General features: G+C 44.5%; 2 protein-coding genes across 3 annotated transcripts in view; one reads left to right on the top strand and one right to left on the bottom strand.

Annotated features, from left to right (window-relative positions):
• Window positions 1-286: 286 nt before the first annotated feature.
• Dclre1a (DNA cross-link repair 1A) lies at window positions 287-20,821 on the bottom strand. Of its 2 annotated transcripts, XM_038349987.2 has the most exons (10): window positions 20,246-20,821; window positions 18,699-19,760; window positions 16,104-17,705; window positions 14,519-14,652; window positions 13,555-13,673; window positions 12,314-12,454; window positions 10,139-10,284; window positions 8,964-9,118; window positions 2,293-2,434; window positions 287-782 (listed from the first exon to the last, which is right to left on the bottom strand). In XM_038349987.2, the coding sequence occupies exons 2-10, from the start codon at window positions 19,159-19,161 to the stop codon at window positions 622-624; spliced, it is 3,063 nt and encodes a 1,020-aa protein (XP_038205915.1). In that variant the 5' UTR covers window positions 19,162-19,760; window positions 20,246-20,821; the 3' UTR covers window positions 287-621. The 2 variants fall into 2 exon arrangements, with proteins under 2 accessions (XP_038205915.1, XP_038205924.1); XM_038349996.2 differs by lacking the exon at window positions 20,246-20,821 and having other exon boundaries at window positions 18,699-20,194.
• The window catches only part of Nhlrc2 (NHL repeat containing 2), a 58,256-nt gene continuing 55,672 nt past the window's right edge, over window positions 20,516-23,099 (top strand). The window contains exon 1 of the mRNA XM_038350007.1: window positions 20,516-20,906. Coding sequence (XP_038205935.1) covers window positions 20,729-20,906 — 178 coding nt within the window. The 5' untranslated portion in view covers window positions 20,516-20,728. The remainder of the gene's footprint in view (window positions 20,907-23,099) is intronic.

A 23,099-nucleotide genomic window follows, 5' to 3' on the forward strand; every position in this document is an offset into this window, starting at 1 on the left:
ATAAAAATGCCTTACTGAGAAAAAATATTAAGCCATGTGGCTAAATATAGACAAGAATTATGGGTGAATTTAAGTGGTAAGGGCTAGTTAATAATAACTCTGAGCTAATAGACCAAGCAGTTTATAATTAATATAAGCCTCTGTGTGTTTATTTGGGACTGAATGGCTGTGGGACTGGATAGGACAGATAGAAACCTTTGTCTACAGCAAAGTATAAAATTGTTTTAAAAAATTAAGTCTACTAAAAAGAAAATGAAATGACAAAACCCATCAAAAGATGGTTTAATAACATCTATATTCATTTTTATTTAAGAATGCATATCATATAAAAGTTTTATTTCATATTACTTTTGGTCTAGTACCCATTATCATGAATCTTTTCTGTTTTCTCCCATCAGGTTGCTGTAGATTACTATTGCCTCCACAGAGAAAGAATGAAGAATTAAAGGCATGGGGAAGACGCCCTCTCAGCTGTCCCTGAAGAATCTGAGAGGATTCAGTAGCATGGATACAGTATTCAAAGATGAGCGAGAAACACAGTCCTGAGATTGCTTTCATAAGATGCATTTCCTGTTGGCTTAGACTTAACCACCAACGCCTGCTGACTTTTCTGCAACAGCATCAGTATCCAGCCTCCAGTCTCCACTCTTTAAAGCACTTCTCCATCGCACTCCGGGACTTAAAGCTGCCGACATTTACAGTGGGAATGATTTTCTGTGGTTTCAGCCACTGGACAAAACGTTTCATTTCTAGGTAACTACTGTGTTCGCTATAGGGAATTCCTGTAAGGCCAAAAAGGAAGAGATTATTTACTAAAAACCAAAATAATAAAAGTAAAAGAAGACAGAAAAGCAATATAGAATATTGTTGTTAAAAAATTCTGGTGCTAGCTAAGCAGTGGTGGTGCATGCCTTTAATCCCAGCACTCGGGAGGCAGAGACAGTCATATCTCTGTGAGTTTGAGGCCAGCCTGATCTACAAGAGCTAGTTCCAGGACAGGTTCCAAAGCCACAGAGAAACCCTGTCTCAAAAAAAACAAAACAAAAAACAAACAAAAAATTCGGTGCTTTAGTTATGATAATAAAACTTGATGTTTTTATGATTAATAAAGATTAAAACATTAACAGAAAACTCAGGGCACACATGCAGATACACACACAAAACCCCAAAACACAACTTTTAAATGCACATACCTATAAAGTATTCTAGAATTATATTTAATTGGGATTTTCGTCTGCTAAACCAGTGGTTCTCAACCTGTGGGCTGCGACCCCTCTGAGGGTTGAACAACGTTTTCACAGGGGTCACCTAAGACCTCCAGAAAACACAGATATTTATTAAGATTCATAACAGTAGCAAAATTACAGTTATGAAGCAGCAAAGAAAATAATTTTCTGGTTGGGGTCAACACAGCATGAGGAACGGTATTAAAGGGCTGCAGTGTTAGGAAGGTTGGAACCATGGCTCCAAACACTTCACTCACTGTGAACGTCAGGGAAATCAGAGGAAATGTGAGGAAAATGAGAAGAATGGCAAACAGGAGACTTTCGGTTTCTAGCGAAAGCCAATGCCAGGGCCAAGCTTTACATACATAAAAAGCAAGAAGCAAAAAAAGAGGATTCTAAAAATCCCTTTGTGTCTTTTACAGTTAAAGTCCCACAGAGGAGGATCATGGGAGTCTCTGAGTGAAAGCCCTCAGTGGTCGGGTGACACAGCGCACGTCTCCCAAGGGACTAACACACAGGGCAAGCCTGTACCAGCTGTCACCCCGCAGTCCCCACATCTAACCCACCTCTTCCTGTCACGACCTCACCGCTTCCTGCCAGCTAAACTTGGGTATAAAACCACAGCATTGTCCTTTCGAGTACTTCTATAGTTTCCTCTACTACCCTGACTACAGCATGCAGTGATCTGCCTTAGCACCATCAGAATATCTCCAACTCTTATATGCTGGGTTACAGGACTGGATAGGAACTCAGGGTTGTAGAGAGCCTCAAAACTCTAGAGCTGCTAAATTCTTTGGTTCTTAATTTCATAATGTTTTTAAGGAATGAACAGCAACACAAACATTAAAGTGAGAAATTCTGGACCAGAATGATGGTTCAGTGGGTTAGGACATTTGCTGCCATGGCTTATGATTTAAGTTTGATCCCCAGGACCCACAGGGTAGAAGGAGAACAGACTCCTGCAAGTTGTCTTTGAGCTCCACGACTACACATAGTATACTCGCACAAATAAAGACATGATAGAAAGGGAGAACTTGACGAAAATGAGAGATTTGAACAACTTTACCATATATTGATATATTCCCTTTCGTCTGGGGAGTGATATCCGCTATGCTTGTTATGTTATTGGAATGTGTCCATCCTGTAGGTCGAAAAGCCAAAATCTGGTCGTATTTCCCACCACACCTCTTCAGGTGACTCTGTAAGCCCTGTTAAATGAGAACAGTTGGTTTTCGGGTCAGCGTCAACAGAGACAGACTGTGTGGGGTCAAAGGGCGAGATGAGAGAGCAGCACAGCAGCCACAGGCAGGCCTGCTGTTAAGAATGGTGTGCAGCAGCCCAGGGCCAGGCTTCCAGGAGGACAGACATTGGAAACAACATACACATAGCTTCTCTTTTCGACTTTCCTAAACAAGTAAGGCAACGCCTGGAAAAAGGTACAATTAATTGTTTGCTGATAGAGGTGTGTCTTCTATCTATCTGATGATTTCATTGGTTAATTAATAAAGAAACTGCTTGGCCTGATAGGTTAGAACATAGGTGGGTGGAGTAGACAGAACAGAATGCTGGGAAGAAGGGAAGTGAGTCAGATGCAATGAAGCTCCGACCCAAGATGGACGTAGGCTAGAATCTTCCCAGTAAGCCACCCCTCGTGGTGCTATACATATTACTAAATATGGGTTAATCAAAATGTGAGTTAGCCAGTAAGAGGCTGAAGCTAATGGGCCAAGCAGTGTTTAAAAGAATACAGTTTCCGTGTAATTATTTCGGGGCATAAGCTAGCCAGGAGGCCGAGAGCCGGGCGGTGGGAAGCAGCCCGCAGCTCCTCACTACAGTTTGCAAGCAAAGTAACAGGGTCAAATGAATTATGACTGTGTTAACTACAAAACCCCACCTCTTCCCAAACCCCACATACAGAGATGTTAACATTATAACAACAAGCGTAAGTGCAGCAAAGGCCTTTGTGTGTACGCTGACAAGGACAGAGACGTCTCCAGCTAAGAGTGGCGCTGTACACAGCACAGATCCTCACTTTCAAAATGCACCTAGCATTCCTCTTGGGCACTTGCTTTTCACCCTCAAATGTGAACTGGACTCATTTTCCGTCTTCAGGCCCTGTAATCAGGAATACCGTGCTGTCTTATTACTGTTCTATGGCTGTGAAGAGACGCCACACACCAAGACAACGCCTATCGAATAAAATGCTTAACTGGGGGCTTCTTTACGGTTTCCGAGGCTCAGTACAGTATCACCATGGCAGGGAGCCGATGCAGGTAGGCACGGCCCTGGAGAAATAGCTAAGAATTCTACATCCTCAAACAGAAGCAGGGATACTAGCTTGGGGGTTTGAAGCCTCAAAGCCCACACCCCCCGCAGTGACACACCTACTCCAACAAAGCCATACCTACTCCAACAAGGCCACACGGCCTAATCTTTTCAATAGTGCTACTCCCTGGTAACTAAGCATTCAAATATGTGAGTCTATAGGGACCGTACCTATTCAAACCACCACATTCCATTCTCAGACCCCATTGGTTTGTAGCCATATCATAATGCAAAAGTCTCCATACTCTATGACAGTCTCAATAATACTCAAAAATCCAAACTTCAAAATTTCTTCTGAGATTCATGATATCTCCTAACTGTAATCCCCTAGAAAACCAAAATAATAAAAAAAATCACATACTTCCAAATACAATGTCACAGAATACATACTGCCATTCCAAAAGAGAGGAAAAGGAGCATAGTGAGGAAATACCGGACCAAAGCAAGACTGGGAACTCAGCAGGCCAAGCTCCGAACTCTGCAGCTTTATGTCTGAGATGACAAAGCGCTCTTCAGATCTCCAGCTCCTGTCAGCTTTGTTGACTGCAGCACACATCTTCCTCTTGAGCTGGTTCCACTCCCAGTGAGCAGCTCTCCTTGGCAGGTCTCCCACAACTCTGGCATCTCCAACATCTTGGGTTCTCCAAGGCAGTCTAGGCTTCACCTTCACAGCTTCACACATGGCCTCTCTGGACCTCCATGCAGGGACACTCCTGACACACGCCTGGCTGTGGAGGGGATTCCACACATGGTTCCTTTCTTGGATTCTTGACTCTAAGGCAGAACCATGTGGCCAAAGCTGCCACGCTCTGCTGCTGACTGGGCCTGGAACACGGCCCCTCGTTCAACTGCATCTTCCTCAGCTTTCTGTTGCAGATGGTTTCCCTCACTGCGGAAGCTCTTCTTTATTTCTTTTCAGAAGTTGGAAGCTAGCTGGGTAGAGTCTTGCCCTGAGGTCATCACTCCCTTTCTTCTGGTGCCGTCAGGCTTTTCTTTAAACTTTTCATGTCCTAGAGCACTGGACTTAGTGCCATTGCACTTCCTGATGTTCTCTCCTCAAACTGTACATTTTGTATTTTTCTTTGCTCAGTTTGTTCATTCTCACTATAGACCTGCATATGAGTGACCACTAATAATCGCACAACACAGTCAATACTAGGCTATCTTAAAACTTCCTCTGCCAATGCCATCAAATTAAAACTCTTTAACTTAGCCTCAGGAAGATTTTTTTAGGACAAGGGCAAAGAGCAGCCATGTTCATTGCCAAAATCACAAGAATGGTCCTAGGCCATTTACTGATAAGCTTCACCTTTGAACCTCCGGGAGCTGGAACCACACAGATAATCGCCCTCAGCAGTGTCTTCTGTGCCCTCCTGGGATGGCCCATTAACCCTTGTTCAAAGCACCCAACTACTTTTCTAGTCCAAACCCCCAAAGCCTTCCATATTTCTCTAACAAACATCAACACCCAGTTTCTGGTACCAACTTCCATCTTAGTTACTGTTCTATTACTATGAAGAGACACCATAATCAAGGACATTTTAATAAAAGAAAGCCTTTAACTGGGGGCTTGCTTACAGTTACAGAGGTTCAGTCCTTTGACATCAAAACAGGGAGCACAGCAGCAGGCAAGGCAGTCATGGCGCTGGAGAAGTAGTTGAGAGCTCCATCCTGATCCACAGACGGAGACAGAGGAACTGGGCCTTTTGAAGCCTCGAAGCCCACCCACAATGAGGCACTTCCTCCAACAAGGCCTCACCTTCTAGACTTTATTGAATAGTGTCACTTCCTGATGGCTACGTATTCAAATATATGAGCCTATAGGAGCCACCCTTATCCAAACCAACACACATGCTCTTCTCCTAAGAGCTGAGTAGAATACAGCGCCTCAGCTAAAGTTATAACTAACTACGGCATTTCAGAATCCTCTAAGAATCCATTCCAAGGCCAGGGGGTGGTGGGGCCTGCCTTTAATCCCAGCACTTGGGAGGCAGAGGCAGAGGCAGATGAATTCTGTGAGTTCAAGGCCAGCCTGGTGTACAGAGTGAGTTCCAGGACAGGCAGCCTCTAAAGCTACACAGAAACCCTGTCTTAGAAAACAAAACAAAACAAACAAACAAACAAAAGAATCCATTCCAAGTCAAATCTTTGAAAGGTGGTAATAGTAAGAATGGGAATGGTAACATAAGGGGATTTTTTTTTAAGGTCATCATTTTTGATTTTCAGGTTGAAATCTAGGATTTCAAAAGCTTAGAATGAATTAATTCTATTTATTATTATTCATGGATGAAATAGTCTCATTTTCATGTGTGTGTGTGTGTGTAGGACATGGGTATCTTGCTCTGCCATGCTCTGCCTTCTTCCCTTGAGTCAGGGCCAGTCACTGAACTCGGAACAGGCTGGTGGCCAGCAGCCCCAGTCACCTTCCCTTCTCTGCCCCATGGCACTAGGGTTGTGAGCACTTGCACCTATACCTGGCTTTTTACATGGGCTCTGGATTTGAACCCAGGCCACAGTTTAGGCAGCAAGTGCTCTTAGCTGCTGAGTCCTCTTCCCAGCCTCCCCTCCACTGCCTTTGTAACAACCAAAACCTTTCATTAATGTGAAGCAAATATAAAGCTATCTATCATGAAAATTCGATTTCTAATCAACTCCTAAAGCTTTAAGAGCTGCAGTTACAGACATTTAAGTTTCCACTACATCCCTGGCATTGCCAATTAACAAGTTTTTGTTTTGGTTATTTTCTTATTTACTATTTTTCCTCACTTTGCGCTCCAGAAGAAAGGAAGCAACAGTAAATAGAGACTGTGATAATAAGTATAATACATGCATGGTCCCGTAAACTGGGGTTGGGTTTGCAAGCATCGTTACCAACTTACCCACTTCTACTTGTTTCTTCAAGACTACCTGAAAGGATTAAATGAGAATCCAGGAGACGAAGCGGTTATTCTAAAAATAGCATGTGATGTAAACCAGTGCTAGAAATAGAAACCCATGGTTCCATGAGCCAAATCTGCAGAGAGGCTGCCAGCAAGCACTAGCTGTAGGCTAGCTGCAACTGCAGGACTTCTCATGAGGAAAGCTATTATAAACTATTCGGTCAACACAAAGTCCCTGACTTATGACTGTCTCTCTTTGTTTATTAGTAACCAGTTTGTGAGGAAAACGCCTTGGTAATGTCACCAGTTTCCTTCAGAAGGCCAACCATCCCCACAGCATCTGTAGATGGTGTCTCACCACATTTAGACAATACGGGTTAAGTCTGAGGTGGCAGCCAACCATGCGACGCCTATAAGACCTTGGCATGAGCCAGAGTGTGAATTAAGCATCATTTGAAGGATTTCAGCCTTAACTTTCAGATACGAGCGTGCACGTGATCGTGCATGTGTTCAGGTACGTGTTGTGCTTGTGCAGGCCAGAGGGTCATCTTGTGTGTTGTTCATTGGGCTCCATCTGCTTTTAAGACAGGCTTTCTCACTGTCTGAAGCTAGCTGGACAGGGAGGCCTAGAGACTCCCCTCTCCGCTTCCCAGGGCTGTGACTGCAAAGCACACACAGGGCTCAAGCCTCCCCAGGCCCTCAACAGTAGTTAGTCACTGTCTGTCTGTTTCACGATAGCCATCCAAACGTGAGCATGGGGTTATGTCACTGTGCTAACCACAGGTCTGTAATGTCCTGACAGCTTACAGCACTGTGCCTCCTCCATCCATGTGTGCCTTCTTTGGACGGTCTTCTCACTCCTTCCTAAGCTCTCTGCCATCTGACCCCTTCCATCGTGACTTGGCTGCGCAGCCCCAGTGCTGGTCAGCATGGCTGTTCTAGTCGCGGTCTGCTTTCCTTCCCTCTGGCCTTCTCTGCAGCAGACAGCATCTGGGAACACCCTTGTGAAAAGCTCTAACCCCTCAAACTCCATTACACTAACTAGCTACCCTGACAATCTGCTCAGACAAAATGAACCAAGTAGGGAATTAAAAAGTGCTGCTCTTCTCCAGGACAGTGCCACACATCCTTCAGAGTAACCAGCATCCCCTGAGACTCTCTGCCAGGCAGGCAGCTCCCAAACTTAAAACACTCACAGGGATGACTCAATTAGCAATGTGTAAAACCCTGCCTTGGCAATATCTGAAAATGTATGGGTGGCAAACCCAGGAAAATAGGTCCTAAGCTTATCCTTTCACCTCCTGCACAAAGGTGTTCGGCGAGAATCCCTGCTCAGGAAGCAACATTCATTTTCTTGATAGCTTGCTATTTGTAAGGCACAAGCTTCCTAGTTTAAAAAGCTTCAGAAAAGCTACTTTGTAGCACAATTAATAAAAACCCAGAGCCAGATACTTAAGGTCAGAAAAGCAAAAGAGCCAGCCACTGGCTCTTACCTCTACCTCACACCAAAATGGGGCAAGATTCTGTCCCCACAAATCCTCAAACTCCACACCACCACCGAGTTCCTGTCTCCTCCCCGCCTATATATTCCTCTCTCCACCCAGCCATATTGCTCCAGTCTCTACCTCCCTAGTGTTGGGATTAAAGGTGTGTGATCCAAAGTGCTGGAATCACCTTATGTTTCTCTTTTAGACAGATTCAATCTTCTGTAGCCTAGAGTGGCCTTGAATTCACAGAGACCCATCTGCTTCTGTCTCCCGAGTCCAGGGATTGAAGGTGTATGCCACCACTCCCTGGCCTGTATGGCTGACTAGTGTGGCTACTTTACTCTTTGAGCTTCAGGCAAGCTTTATTTATTAAAAACAAATAATATACCACTATATTTCCCCTTTTTGTCTAAAATAAAGAAGAAGGCTATAACTAATATAAGAAAAACTATATACAATACATACAATAACTATACACCATACAGGCAATAACTACATCAACAGTGTCTAGTCCATTTGCATTTGACAAGTTCAGAGAAAACACTCCATATATATCCTATCTTGGTGAGTCCAAAATCTTGTACCTAATTTACTTTCTATCGTAACTTGCTTTCTGCATCTGGTAAACTATAATTACAACTATCTAATCTTCAATTCCCTCAGGGACCTAGGAAGGAAATGATAACTCATTCAGTAGACACCAGTGTCTAATGACTAGGGCTTAATATCAGAACTGAATAGGACAGGCTTGAGAGGATGAACTTACACCTGTCCAACTCGCTCCCTCACCCTGGTACAGAAGTCTGGATAGCCAGATAGTGACATGTGCTTGCTTCTGTTTGTGTGCCTTCCTTTGAGCTAATCCTCTAGTGTTTAAAGTCCTGGTAGGCATGTAAATTACTCTACAGAGGTACTCACATAGAAAAGCTAAAAGCATTAAATACTTCCCTTGGGGGGAACTTCATTCTTTCAGAATTCCTTAGAGTCAAATACAGATGAATACCTTTGCTGGTTCATCCTAAAAGACATACATCGCAAGTGCTTACCTTAAAATTAATTTGCATCATTGGGAGGAGGTGAACTGAAGAACTGGACATGTCTGTAGTTATGAGGGAACTGACTTCTGGTATATTGAGGCTCTGCAAAGTCCTATATTTTTCTTGGGACATGCCCACCTTTGAACCCAAAACATCAGCAACGGCTGTAGGCAAGCAAGAGATGAAAAACAATAAAATCAAGGTTTGTTAAATAAACAGGGTTATAACTTACTCAAATTAAAAATAAACTTACCAAATAAAAAACAAATTCACAAAAATAAACATTCACACTTTCATCACAAATAGCCAAATGACTTTGCTCTTTAGCTATGTGGAATTAACAACCAAAGCCAAAGATTTCTTTTTAAAGGTCTATACTTATTATTTAAAAACCACAAAAGAGGTATAGAAGGCAGAGATGCCGAAAGGGCTCAGAGGTTAGGGGTGCATATCGCTCTTACAGAGGCCCCAAGTTTGTCCTCAGCATCCTAGATGGCAACTCACAACCATATGTAATTCCAGCTCCAAGGTAATCGGGTGCCTGCCCTCTTCTGGCCTCTGTGGGCACCTGTACTCACATGTACAAACATGTACACACGTACACATGATTAAAGATAAAATTAGTCATAAAAAAGTAAGCGGTGTAGAAAGAGGTAGTTGGAAAGGAAGACCACTTGGACATGTTGAACCCTGGCTGTATCATTTCATCTCTTGGAAGCTGACATAGTATCGTCATCTTTAAGAAGAAACGGGGAGCACTCCGCAGAGACAAAACAACACATCACCTAGACAAACTATAGGAAGACAGGAGAAACCACTCAAGAGCGAAAGTTGTATTACTCTTTGACAGTTTGCTGGTGGTTACCGCAGGAAAGGCGCAATATGGCTGTGCATTAAGCACTTTTCCGGGCTAATTAAAATCACAATGCTATACAGATTTTGCTGATAAACAGTCTATAGACATAAGTGTCAACATAAATGCACTTACAAAATGTTTCCATAAACTTTAGCCTTCTGGTTTAATTTTATCAAACGCTATCCATTTTCCCTTTAACTTCAAAGGTAATACTGGATCATTTCAGAAAATAAATATCAAATGCAAGAGCAGAGACTGAAAGGGCCCTTTGCAAGAGAATCTGATCTTTATAATATATTAATGCAAATTAGACACCGCTCGCACCCACCTAGGAAGACTTTCTCCTTTCCGATGCAGTACGTGCCACAGACAACAAGAGCGTGTGGGTTTAGAGTTACCGCCTCAAAGGCAGTGTTGATGGCAAACTGGATAACCTCCTGCTGGGACGGGAAGGTAAATTCTGGGCTGCAGTATCTGTGACAAGGAAACACAGTTCTCGTTAACAGGGGAATATGAGACTGGCTCTATTGGATGCTGCTTTAGAGGAAAACAAACCAGCCAATTACATTCTCCGGGAGTACCAAGTATTCAAAGGACAGCCTCACACTGCCCAGAATGAAAATGCTCATTTCCAGTCACTGCCAATTTATGGTAGGGTAAGAGTTTTTCAACAGATATTTTAATTATGTTTTTATCATTCTCAAAGAAATTTCCTGTTGGAGTATTTTCTTCTCAATAAGAATATTTCTACCCATTTAGCGATTTTAACTATGAATGATAAAACTCAGTACCTATTTTTAAAACCCAAGTAACTATCAAAGAAAATATAATTGAAAGAGATTATATTTGTAGGAAAGAATTCTGACTTAATAAATAAGAAACTTGGCCGGGCGGTGGTGGCGCACGCCTTTAATCCCAGCACTCGGGAGGCAGAGGCAGGCGGATCTCTGAGTTCGAGGCCAGCCTGGTCTACAAGAGCTAGCTCCAGGACAGGCTCTAGAAACTACAGGGAAACCCTGTCTCGAAAAATAAAATAAAAAAAAAATAAATAAATAAATAAATAAATAAATAAATAAGAAACTTAACATGAATTTTAATGTGGCATTTCACATTAACGGTGATGTCCACATGGCTATCACCTTTCACAGATACATAAATGCATACATCACAAGAATATAGCAGATATGGGGCTGGAGAGACGGCTCAGGGGTTAAGAGAACATGCTGTTCTTCCAGGGGACCTGAGTTCATTTCCCAGCACCCATATCAGTCAGATGCCAACCTAGCCTGTGACTCCAGCTCCAGGGAATCCAGTGTTGTAGGCCCCCACTGGCACTGCACTCAACTGCATACTCACACAGACACACAATTAAAAATAATGAAACAAATCATCTAAAAAAATACAACAGCTCTATCTGGACCCAGATACAAAACATCCGGTGAGGAACTGGCCCCAAGCTGTTATCTGCATATATTTTGAGATAAAAAGAGTGATTTTGCTAAAATATAACATACTGTAAACACCAAACAAATGATTTCCTGTGACTTTCAGAATTGTTTTTGCTATTCAGCCATCAAAAACGGGAAAGAATCTGGATACCTTTCTCTTATGAAAACTCACAAAGACATTCAGAACCATATGAAGAATAAACACTTCTTTATTTATCTATTACTTAAAGGACACAGGAGGACACAGCGTCACTGTGAGCCACTGGCTGGGATTTAGGGACACAGCGTCACTGTGAGCCACTGGCTGGGACTTAGAGGACACAGAGTCACTGTGAGCCACTGGCTGGGACCTAGGGACACAGGAGGACACAGCGTCACTGTGAGCCACTACCTGTGGGAAGGCTTGTCCTTTGTGCGTCTGCTTTTTATATCTCATCCTAAAACATCCTAGAAATATTTAATAGAATTAATTCCCAACAAATCAATGGGTTATTTTAATATATGATATTATATTATATCATATGTAATAAATATTTATAATTTTGTCAATTATGCCTTAATAAAGCTGAGACTACATAATTCAAATATAATCTCTTATGCAATTATATTTGTATCACTGAAGAATTCAAAGGTGCCACTTAAAAATTACCTTTTTAAGAAAAGAAGAAAAGTAATTCCAATAGTCATAAACAAAATACACTGTAGCCTCTGCTTCCCTTTCACAATTATACCCAACAACTATACAGACCTTTGGAAAAAGAATAATTTAAAAGGGATTTTCTTAAAAGTCTGTCTTCTGAATTTTCTGTTTTTAGTAACAGAATTGTCCTATAAACATTCTCAAAATTAAAATAACAATAAATTATGACATTTAATTCTAAATTTGCCTTTTAGCAGGTATATTTTTTTAATGGCATCCTTTTGATAAACACTCTTAAAAATAATTGGCTGTAAACCATCACTTTAATTATCTAAGCAAAAGCTTAAATTACCCATAAAATGTAGAGCAGCGCTCTCAGTGAGAAAAGAGAACACCCAAACAAAGCATGTCTTACGTGGTGTCTAAGTAGAGCGTGTGGACCTTGTGGCCTGCGAGAAGAGAGCGCTCCATGCTGGGGTTGGCTCGGAAGTCTCCCGTGTGCAGTATGACAGTGCCATCGGGAAGACGGAAAAGGATCATGGTGGCACCTGGACAGCTGGACAAAGACATCTCAGAGGAGCACAGACAAAGCACTTGGACCAAGGGCATTTCTTTCAGCATCAGTGGGAGCATGGACTTTGAGCTGAGCACAGGTGTGTGGCGGGGGGGGGGGGGGGGGGGGGGAAAAGGGGGCTGCCCAGGCCTACAGGTACACAGTCCTAAGAAGTCCTGGTTCCAGGACACGCTGGCCCCTAAGCCCTCAGGTCAGTTTCTGTTTGATGAAAAGATACTAGCTTGAACAAGCAGTTATGTGAACTATGTCATCTGTGGTAAATATTTCAATAACACCAACTCCAAAAAATATTAGAACTCAAACTGGCCATGAACAAAAGGAATATTAGCAAGGCTGGACAATAACTTTTTTTTCTTTTAAAGAATCTAACATGCTAATATTGGCCTGGACTTCAGCAAATCTAGATTTAGCCTTTCTTCTTTCTCTAAATACCCGTGATCTCTATGGATAGGCTCACAACCCAGAAGGAAGCATAGCTGGTAGCTGTGTTTGGGCAACATGAATCCTGATGGTACCTTACACTGGGGACAGCCATAGAGAGGGGAAAAGATCTCACACAGGGAGGGAGAAGAAAAAGAAAGAGGCATGGAGGGGAGCAAGACAGACAGAAAAAAACATCTACTTCCATGGAAAAAGAAACATTCCAAGTCTCTATAGTCTAAAACTAAATTATTATTATTATTTAGCTTAAAATCATTTAGTTGTAGGGTGGGAAGCAAGGCACCAATCCTCCGGTATCCAAATGGAATATAAGATTTCATTTTATGCAAATTATGGTAAAAAAATGGAAAACATCTCTGATGAACAGTAACAACATACTTTTTTAAAAATATGAAGTGTCATTAGTCAACATGGGTTGACAATATGGGTTAGATAACAGATTCTCTCTATACTTATTCTGATACTAAAATTATTTTTTCAAAAGTAGAAATAGGATTTACTCCAGTTAAGAGCCAAGTTCATTAGCTCCAGGCTCTAGACCAAGCACGCCACTGTTTCCTTTGTCAACACTGTTTAAAACAGGCACCCTGCATGAGACTGCCTTCTGCGTCATGTGGGAGGACGAGGGACTTCACACTTACTGATTGGCATCCAGCAAAACAACCTTGACACCGTCCACTACACACTCAGTGTCCATCGGCAACTGATGGACGTACTGCTCTTGCACACGGAGCTTCTTTTTCAACAAGTTGCCGGTTATCTGCAGATGGTAAATTTGTTACTGGGGCAGCAGGACACTGAGAGCTGTGTGTCACAGCAGCTGAGAACCATGCTGTCTCGATGATCTCAGTCTCCCCACTTTGATGCCTGTTTAGGCCCCATCCACACCAGGAAAAAGTATAAGACAGCCATGCTGCTCTTCTGTCTGCTCACCTGGGAAAGCTCGCCGTTCCAGGTAGGAGGCACAAAATGCTTCCTCACCTGGTCACTGTCCACTATATGGGTTTTCCCATCTTTCTTCCTGGTATGTGGTGGAGACTCTGAACTTTCTGGAAGCTTAAAGTACACTGAGGTGCCTGTGCCTCTCCACAAACTACCCAAGAGGATACTTGGTGAATGCTGTGAGGATTAAATCAAAATCCAGAGAAAGCCCCTGGGAATCGGGATTACAGTGTTCACTGTCTAACAGGCAGTTCAAGGTATTTTGTACGGTGAAACTCCCTTTCCCTTTGGCTGGGGACAGGGTCTGAGGTAGCACTGTTGCAGAACAGCCCCCCCCCCCCAGCATTATCTGTGGATGTTAGCCCTGGAAGCTACAAGTTCTCTATGGTTAAGTGTTCTGCCTGCACATCAGTTCCGCACTCCAAAGAGTGTTTGCTGAGTAAAACTATTGAGTATACTGTGAGAACGTTTATTATTCTCACATAATAAAATTCACTGGAAAAAGCAGGTTGTAACTGTTGAGAGTGACAGTTTGGGATCTGCTTTATCCACCTTCTCCACTATAAAGCTGGCTCGTCTAGTTTTCAATATTCTATTTTCTTTACCAGGCTTCTCAAAGTCACAACATTGCACCGAGCCAGAGTTTAGAACGGTAAAACTCACCTCACTACAGTAAATTGGGAATGTGGAGTCCTTAGACAAGCCGGCATAGTGATCGGAATGGAAATGCGTGAGGAAATAGGCGGTGCAGCCTTCAACCTCGCCATACTGGAAAGCGTCCACGGTGAAGCCAGTTCCTGCAACGAGATGCCCCCATGGGATGAGCAGGAGCCAAGGTGGTCACATGCCTGGGTTCCTTCTAAAGATCAGGCCCCTCTGATCGGTACCTCTCATTTAACCCTCAATTTAACTATGATTTACTTAAAATGTAAATTTACCAAAAGGTAAGATTAACTCCCGTGTCTACTAAACATCCCAGTGCTTGCGCATAGTCTCACCAAAAAAAAAAAAAAAAAAAAATTAGTTAAAAGACACTGTTATAAACCAATCATTTCTTTGCCCCAATTAATACTTTTACAATGCTGATACTTAGGGGGCAATTTAAATCTCTCATTTCTACAAAGCAGTGAACGGAGAATGACTTAGAAGTCCAAAACCATCAATTCCCAATGAGGTGACACTCGCTTCTCTGGGGTCAGAAATGGTAGGGGCCAAAGGCATTACAAAGGTTTGCAGTTCTCCGTGGTAGGGCCACAGTAAGTAAGAGACACACAGGGGTGAGTTCGAGACCAGCCTGGTCTACAAGAGCTAGTTCCAGGACAGGCTCCAAAGCCACAGAGAAACCCTGTCTCGAAAAACCAAAAAAAAAAAAAAAAAAAAAAAAAAAGAGACACACAGGGCTATCTACAGTCCTTGTTTCGTTTCAGGGTAGTGGGGAGTAAGGAAAGAAGAAGGGATCGCCTCAAGAGTCTACCCAGAGGAACAATAACAAAAATTAAGTTGAGAAATACTGTTCTGAAATGAGCTTATGGAAGAAACAGCCGAGGGTGCCGGCAGGTGATGCTCAGGTAAAGACTCAGCTTCACATTTCTGTCGAGGCCATCAATACACAGGACACTTAGAACTTAAAAGCAAATCGCAATCAGCGCTGCAAACAAAACATCAGGGACACATTTTTTGTGATATTTAGAAGCTGAGGATATTACTGCTGTCTTATTGTATATGCCATTGAAGAGTTAGTGGTTTCTTTAGTAATAGAAATAGAATTCATTTCCATGCGCATTTTTGTATGAACTCATCTGTGTAAATATATAAACGCACGAGATCTGACTGCTCTGAAACTGGCACTTGGGGCAGCACAGCCTGTTATCCTCCCCTCCCCTTGAGCCGCTGTGCCACCTCGGCAGTGCTCAGCCACGGGATTTTATGACATGTGCACCGACGCTGTACTTTCTTTCCAGCTAAATGGAACCTCCACTGCTCACTGGCCTTCCTGTAATCTATAACAGCTACCTAATCATTACAGAAGCATATATAAAATAAATGCTTAGTAAAATTTTGGTGATAATGGAGAAAAAAAAACACCAAAAGCCTCAATTCTGCTAAAAGATCATAAAAGTGTTATAAAGAGCAAATAAAATATATGCTGAACACAATTATTTCAAATCTATCCACCCAACGACAAGGAAAGTGAAGTTAAACACTGCTATGTCTCCGCTGGGAAGCTGAAGTCAGTATTTCAACTTACCGGGGATTCTCTTATAGAACGGACAGGTTCTTCTCGCTTCCCTGGCACCAGACGACTCTGAAATGCCCCTACTCCCTCTCTGCGGCCTGCCAAGAGTCCGGCTTACAAAGGCTTTGCTTTGGTTTAAACTGACTGCCCCCACTTCTGGCCTCTGAGATGCTCCTTCCCGCGGTGAATTTGACTTTTTATGTCTCTTCCTTTGACGTTGTGTTCTCTCTTGGGACAGTTCTGTAGAGTGCTGACTCCCATTTAAATTCCCTGAATCCAATTCTAAGTCACTTAGGGAGTTTTCTGCTTTCCTCTTGCGCGGCGGGCACCTCTTGTCGTTAGGACTCACACCTGGACTGGCGTTTGGACCACCTACCGCACTTGCCCTCGGGGTCGGCTCTGCTTGTTTTTTGGGTGGTAATCCAAAAAACACACCTATGTCCATCTGCTTCATTGCCTTCTTGGAAGGTTGACTGGCATTGCACTTGGGACTGGAAGGCAAAGTGCTCAAAGATTTGGCGAGAGGTGCACTAGAAGGCTTTTCTCCCTTTCTGCAGGTACAGGCCGAGTTAGCGATGGTAGCACCCAAGCCCTTACTCCCTAACCCTCTTATTTGACTTTGGGTGGGATGCAAAGGCAGGTGCTCTCCTCCCTCCTTTTCAGGCGGCTTTGACATGGCACTTGCACGGAATGGCAGAGAGACCTGACTGCCAACAGCTGACGTTTCGATTTTCTGTGTCTGATGGCTGGATCCAAGTGAGTGAAATTTGCGTGGCTCACCAGGTTTTGCTTTAGTGGTTTGATCATCAGAAGCAGCATGCCCCGCTGTTACTGCAGGTGAAAACAAGAGAAAGCCCGTGTCTGTGTGTGGCGGGGTACCTCGGGAGGGAAGCTGAAACGAACCACTTACAGCACTGTCTTCACACAAGCCACTGAACTCAGCCTGAGTCAGCAGGCTTTTCGCTGGTGGCGGGCGGACTGCCTCTCGCTCCTTCGGGAAAGGATCAAGAAGCGTTTCTACGGCAGGGCCGTCTTCTTCCAGGCGGCTGTCCTTGTTGCTCTGGGCAGAGGACAGCTCTCCATCCAAGTCGGAAGTCTCCACATCACTCTGCAGCGGGGAGTAAGAGACCTCACAGCTGCTGTCGTCCTCTGGCGACGGCACCCTCGTGCTCTGGGAGCTGCTTTGACCGGTTAATGCATCCACGGAAAGAGGCAAACCACCCCCCACGAGCTGGTCCTTCTTAACAAACCCTGCACGTTGTGGAGCCAGGGACACCTGAGGGCCCGTGGAAGGGGGAATCTTTCTGTAGGTCTCGGCTGGAAGCTGGGATGTTTTTAGACATTGTACCAGCAACGAAGAATCCTCTAAAACTTTCCTTAAATTCTCCGTGTTCAGATGCACGGGCCATTTTTCCTCGGGGTTACAGGAAGGGTCTGGCTTTGCTGCAGTAAAATGTCCAGCCGGCGTGTGTGTCGGGCTGCTGAGGGGAGCTGACACCTGTGTCGGGCTGCTGAAAGGTTCATTGCTAGCCCTACTCTGAGCAAGCAGGAGGTGAGTATATTTCTTATAATGAGAAGGAATTGTGCAGGTACACCGAAGACCCTCGGGACACTCTGAAAATAGTTAAAAAAGAAAAAAAAAAGATCATTTTACACATAAACTTTGACAGCACTAACAAAGTAACCTCTAAGGACAAACACCACCAGTCACAATTTTGTTTTTGAGACAGTTTCTCTGTATAGCCCTGGCTTTCCTGGAACTCTGTAGACCAGGCTGGCCTTTAACTCACAGAGATCCCACTGCCTTTGCCTCCCAAGTGCTGGGATAAAAGGCATGTGCCACCACCCAGCCCACCGTGGGTAGCCTTTAAGAACTATGGCAATAGCTATGGTTAAGTGGATGACAGCTATTGCCGAGAACAACATTAAAATACCAAAGGTTAATCCAACATAGTTTTACAATGTACTATTTATTACATTTAAACCAAATACTTTTAGATTGCTTTTCAAATATTCTCTTCACAAGAAAATAATTTTAGATAACTTAAAAAAACAGTCATAACTCATTCTCCATATAGTTCAAGTAAAATTTTCTACATGTTAAATATGACATTTATCTTAAAATATAATAACATGGCATCACTTCTGCTGCTGGCACATTTTTAAGAGACTCTGAGTCATTTCAGACTACCTTCTAGTTCCTCTTCCGGTTACTAACACGCATGATGCATACAACATAGCCATATTTAGAAACTAAATGTGTTTATAATTTCTATATAACTCTAAAATAGGATAACAAATTGGCCCGGTTATTTAGCTTGTAGGAATCCTCATCCATAAAATGTTAATGCCATCTACCTTATGCCGCCCTTGTAAGAGTCAAGTAAGAGAAAGCAGAGTGGCAATAGCTCACGCAAACTTGGGTGAACATTTATGGAAAGTAACTGAGAAGCTGAGGTGATGGCTCAGTCAATAAAGTACCTGCAGCACACACAAGGGCCTGGGTTCATATTACCAGCCCTTAAATAAACAAGCCGGGCATGGTTTCACTTTCTTATCTCCCAGTAGTGGGGAGACTGCAGCAGGAGGACCCCTGGGGCTTCTTACCTGTGTCAGAGATTGGTGGAGAATCCAAACACTCAAAAACATGCCATTGGGGCGTCTGACCTAGCAAGGAGGAAAAGGGCATCTGACAGTTTGGGCAGTACCCATCGTAAACTGGGCGTACCCTTGGGGACACTTGTTTCTTTTTGTGCGTTCTACGGCTCTTTCTGGGAGTAGTCTCTTTGCTTTGAGACTGCGGAGCCTCCTCTCCAGCACTAGAAGTCTGACTGGCACCTACAGAAATCGGACAGCCCGTTTCTTCAAAGCACACACCGGGCCCCTTTCGGTTGTCTTTATCATCTGTGGTTCTTCCGTTTCCTTTTCGTGTTGAGTGGTCTTTTCCATCTGTTGCTTTTCCAACAGATTCTGGGATATTTTGAGAACAATTATTTGGATGTGTTGGTTTTGGTTTTCGTTTAGATTTATATTCCCAGATGTCTTCCTCCCAAAGTGTGTCTTCTAACATGGCAAATGATTTTATGAGGATGTGAGCCTTTAGTAAATTCAGAGTCCTTTCCTTGCTACAATTTTTTAATAGGAACAAATATAACCAAAAGTCAACTAACTTGGTGGGACTCTAAACCTTTGGTAATGATTGATATAGGCACACAACACACTTAGCACCCACTGCTCCGTTTATACCACAATAAATTAAGAGGCCCTACCACAGGCTAATGTCTGTACCATTTTCTTTACATTGCGACACTGTTTCATTCAAGCATTTTTTTTTCTTTTCCAGGATTTGATTCATAAAAATAAGAATCAATAATGCCTTGAAGATTAAGCATGGTTGAGAAGCATAGGCCCAAAACCTTTAAGACAGGCTCCATATAATTGTACTGAAGCTATCCTGGCTCTCGTTCACGTGGGCAAGCAAGCGCCCACTCACAAGTCGGGTCACAGTTCCTTGTCAATCGGGTGCTTCAGGTCACTACTGAAACAAGCCACACCATAATCAAACAGGTGTGTTGGTGACAAAACCTGCCCCTATTCGTGACTCATGGAGATCCGATCGGCTGCAGTTTCCTGGGTGACTCCATTTCTCCTCCACCATAGGACCAAACCCTGCACAGGGAACAAAGTTCAAACGAGTGAGACTTGACTAAGGCCACACTGCACTCGAGACCGCAGGGGCTGTCATCAGCCCCCTGTCCAGACGTCCAGAGAGGTCAAGTACAAAAAACGCCCACAGGCTCCTCCGCACCCACTTCCTTTGGATCGGGGAGAGGGAAGGCCAAGGAAGGGGGTCAGAAGTGACTCTCAGGTTAGGCACTGACAGCTCCCAAAGCGCGGTGCCCTCCGCCAGCCCGGCGGCTCGCCCTGGCATCCATCCCTCGTGGGTGCACCTGGGCTGGCAGCCTAGGACCAGCTGCAGCTGCCTCTCCGCGCCGCCTCCCCCGCCGCGGGACATGCCATTCGCTCCGGCACTTTCAGCACCGCCAGAGTGACAGGATACTCTTGTTGTTATTGTTGTTGTTGACACAAAACCACTGTCCTCACTCCCTACAATAACGACCCTTCCCCCTTGAGGATTCCTTCGCCCGCTTTACCTTTCAGCTCTTTCTTGGCGGGAACTGCCGTGCCGAATCGGCTGATCGCGGTGTAACAGTGGAACAACTGAGGAGGTTCTTTTGTTTTGTTTTGTTTTGTTTTTCTCAAGTCGGGTCTTTTAAATTTGGATTTTATTTATGTTGGAAACCCTGCCGGGCTTACAAGGCAATGGGTTCCCCAACCCCTCTAGGGCGCGACCTGGGCGGCCTTTCTCGTGTCGAATCTGGCGCTCCGAACGTCCAGGCTTCGCGGCGGCGGCGGCCCGGGACCTGGAAGGGGCGGGGAGGGCCGCGCTGGAGTTTGGTTACGCGCTGGGGAAGCACGGCCCTTTGGCCCCTGGCGTCAGAACGAAGGCTTAGGGTAGACAGAAACTTGGGTGGCGCAGATCCGGGCCGGCCGGGCACCGCTCCGAGGCGGGAGGGCGGCGGCGCGTCGGTCCGAGCCGCGCCCTCGATCCCGGAGCCCTCGGCTGCTCGCCCAACATGGCGGCCCCCGCAGCGCGCAGTGCGAGCCTCTCGGGCCTGCTGCCTGCGCAGACCTCGCTCGAGTACGCCCTGCTGGACGCCGTCACCCAGCAGGAGAAGGACGACCTGATCTACCAGTATCTGCAGAAGGTGGACGGCTGGGAGCAGGACCTAGCGGTGCCCGAGTTTCCGGAAGGTGAGGGGCTGGCGTCGGGGACGGGGTCCTCCCCTTCCTCGGGGTGGGGGACGGCGCCCTTCCCGCCTGCTGGCAGGGGTGCTGGTCCCTGCGATCCGCCCACGTCCCTGAGGAGTTCCAGAGTGGCGACACGCGGGGGCGAGGGGGGGTTGCTCTGGAGGGCGAGGACCAGTGTTCGCAACTCTGCCTGGCCTGCCGCCCATGACCTCAGGGCCCCATGGATGTTGAGTGGCTTCGGTCTCTAGTGACCGGGGTACCCGGACCACCCTGTCCCTTCGTCTCTTATCCCAGCTTCACCGCCTCTTATTCCCGTCGATGTTTTTCGATCAAGTCTACGTGCAACACAGACTGTTTTAAGCATTCCGGGAAAGAGTTTCCCTAAGGCTTGGTACAACCTCCAGGGCGCTCTTATGAGTCTTGTCTTACAGTTAAGGAAACTGAGGCCCAGGAGGACTAGGGCACTTGCCCGTCTGATAACACTAGAGAGTTCTACAGACCTCAGAGCTGATGCTTTTTCTAGCCCTGCCGCGCGCGCTTCCACGTTCAAAGCGGTGGACCTACTGAGTTTCACAGCAGGGTTGAATCCTAGCTGTGGGAGCTGTCGGAACACGGGGAAATAGATACTCCCAGCAGTGTAGTTTAAACAAAATGCCGCCTCACCTTCGCTTGGGAGTGTCATTGTTTAGCAGCTGCTGTTGGAGTAGGTCCTGGCGGGACACTGAAACCGCATGCATAGTTAATTGGTCACTTGTGGCAGGGTTCAAGTCTCTCTGGATGTATTAGTACCTCTTCCATCCCACAACAGTCTTGAATGTCAGTGTCTTTCTTACCCCTTTGCACTTGACTTGAGGGGGGTTGCCACCTCCCCCCCCCTTTATTATTATAGTGGATTTAAAATAGTGTGGAATTGAAAAAACATGGCCGTGTAGAGGTTTATCCCAGCAGAGAAACTTCAAAATAGCAAAGACATATATACAGGTGTATGCATATCGCCTGAAAGCTTTGTAATAAAGCACGGAGGAAATACACTGTTACAAATCAGCAGGCCATGGGCTAGACTTCTGGGAGAGCCTATCGGTTTGCTTTACTACTATGGTATTTGACCACTGTGACTCAAGGCATACTCATGAGAAAATAATCAGACTTTGTTTTCCAGATAGTCTGATAGTCTGCTGGAACCAATTATTAAGGACAGCACGCTAAAATGAAGGAAGCAGTTGTAGCTCAGTCATAACTGAGAGAGGACCCATGCCTCAGAAGCTGCCACCTGCAGTCTGATGGGGCGGGTCCAGGCTGACCAACACTAAGCCTCTGTTCCTTCTTTGTTAGCCTTTTGCTTTTGAACACATTGCTTGGCTTCTCCAGGTCTTGATTTGTTTTTGCTTGTAAAGTGGAGCTAATATTTACTGTACAGGGTTATTATGTGGAGGGAATTCAGGCAATTCTTGGGTAACAAGGAGACTTACTAAGTTGGTCAGTCATTGTATTCGTTGTAATCATTGCTGCTGAAAATACATTATTATATCTGTGAACACCTAGCACAATAACTTCAATGTGATAACACTCTCTGTCCTCAATAAGTCACTTTTAACAATTTATAGAGACAGAATCTTTAATTTCTTGCATGTGGGATATGAAATACGTGTTAATTAGTTGGTTTAATAGTTTTGTGTCATCAGTTATGTATATAATACTTATAAGGAGAAATAATTAAATGTTTATTGAACCCTGAGACCTTTAAAGTATTTGGTGGAAATAATTTGATTTGAGATAATCTTTTCTAGAATTTTGTTATAATGGAATAACTGTAGTTCCCGTTATTGGCTGTCCTCCTTGCTACCGTAGTCTCCGTTTATGTCTGGTTTCAGGAACCCTATAGTTAATCACCTCAAAATATTAAATGAAAAGTTCCCTAAAAGAACTCTTCCTAAGTTTTAAGTTGTACATTGTTCTAAGTAGCACGGTGAAACTGTGCTCTCCTGTGTCCTCTCCAGCATGTCCGTCTTCTGTCTGTCATGACTAGCCAACCCTGTCTACATGTTAGCGTTGTGTGTGCTGCTCCTCACCATGAACCATTCAGTCGATGTCTTGTTTTTCAGATCAATGCTTGTGCTCAGATAATTCATAATGGCTCCAAAGTTAGGAGTAACGATGATTGTTGGCTGTGCCACAAAGAAACCATGAAGTTCCTCC

Source organism: Arvicola amphibius, chromosome 1, assembly GCF_903992535.2.
Source record: "Arvicola amphibius chromosome 1, mArvAmp1.2, whole genome shotgun sequence".
NCBI classification, from domain to species: domain Eukaryota; kingdom Metazoa; phylum Chordata; class Mammalia; order Rodentia; family Cricetidae; genus Arvicola; species Arvicola amphibius.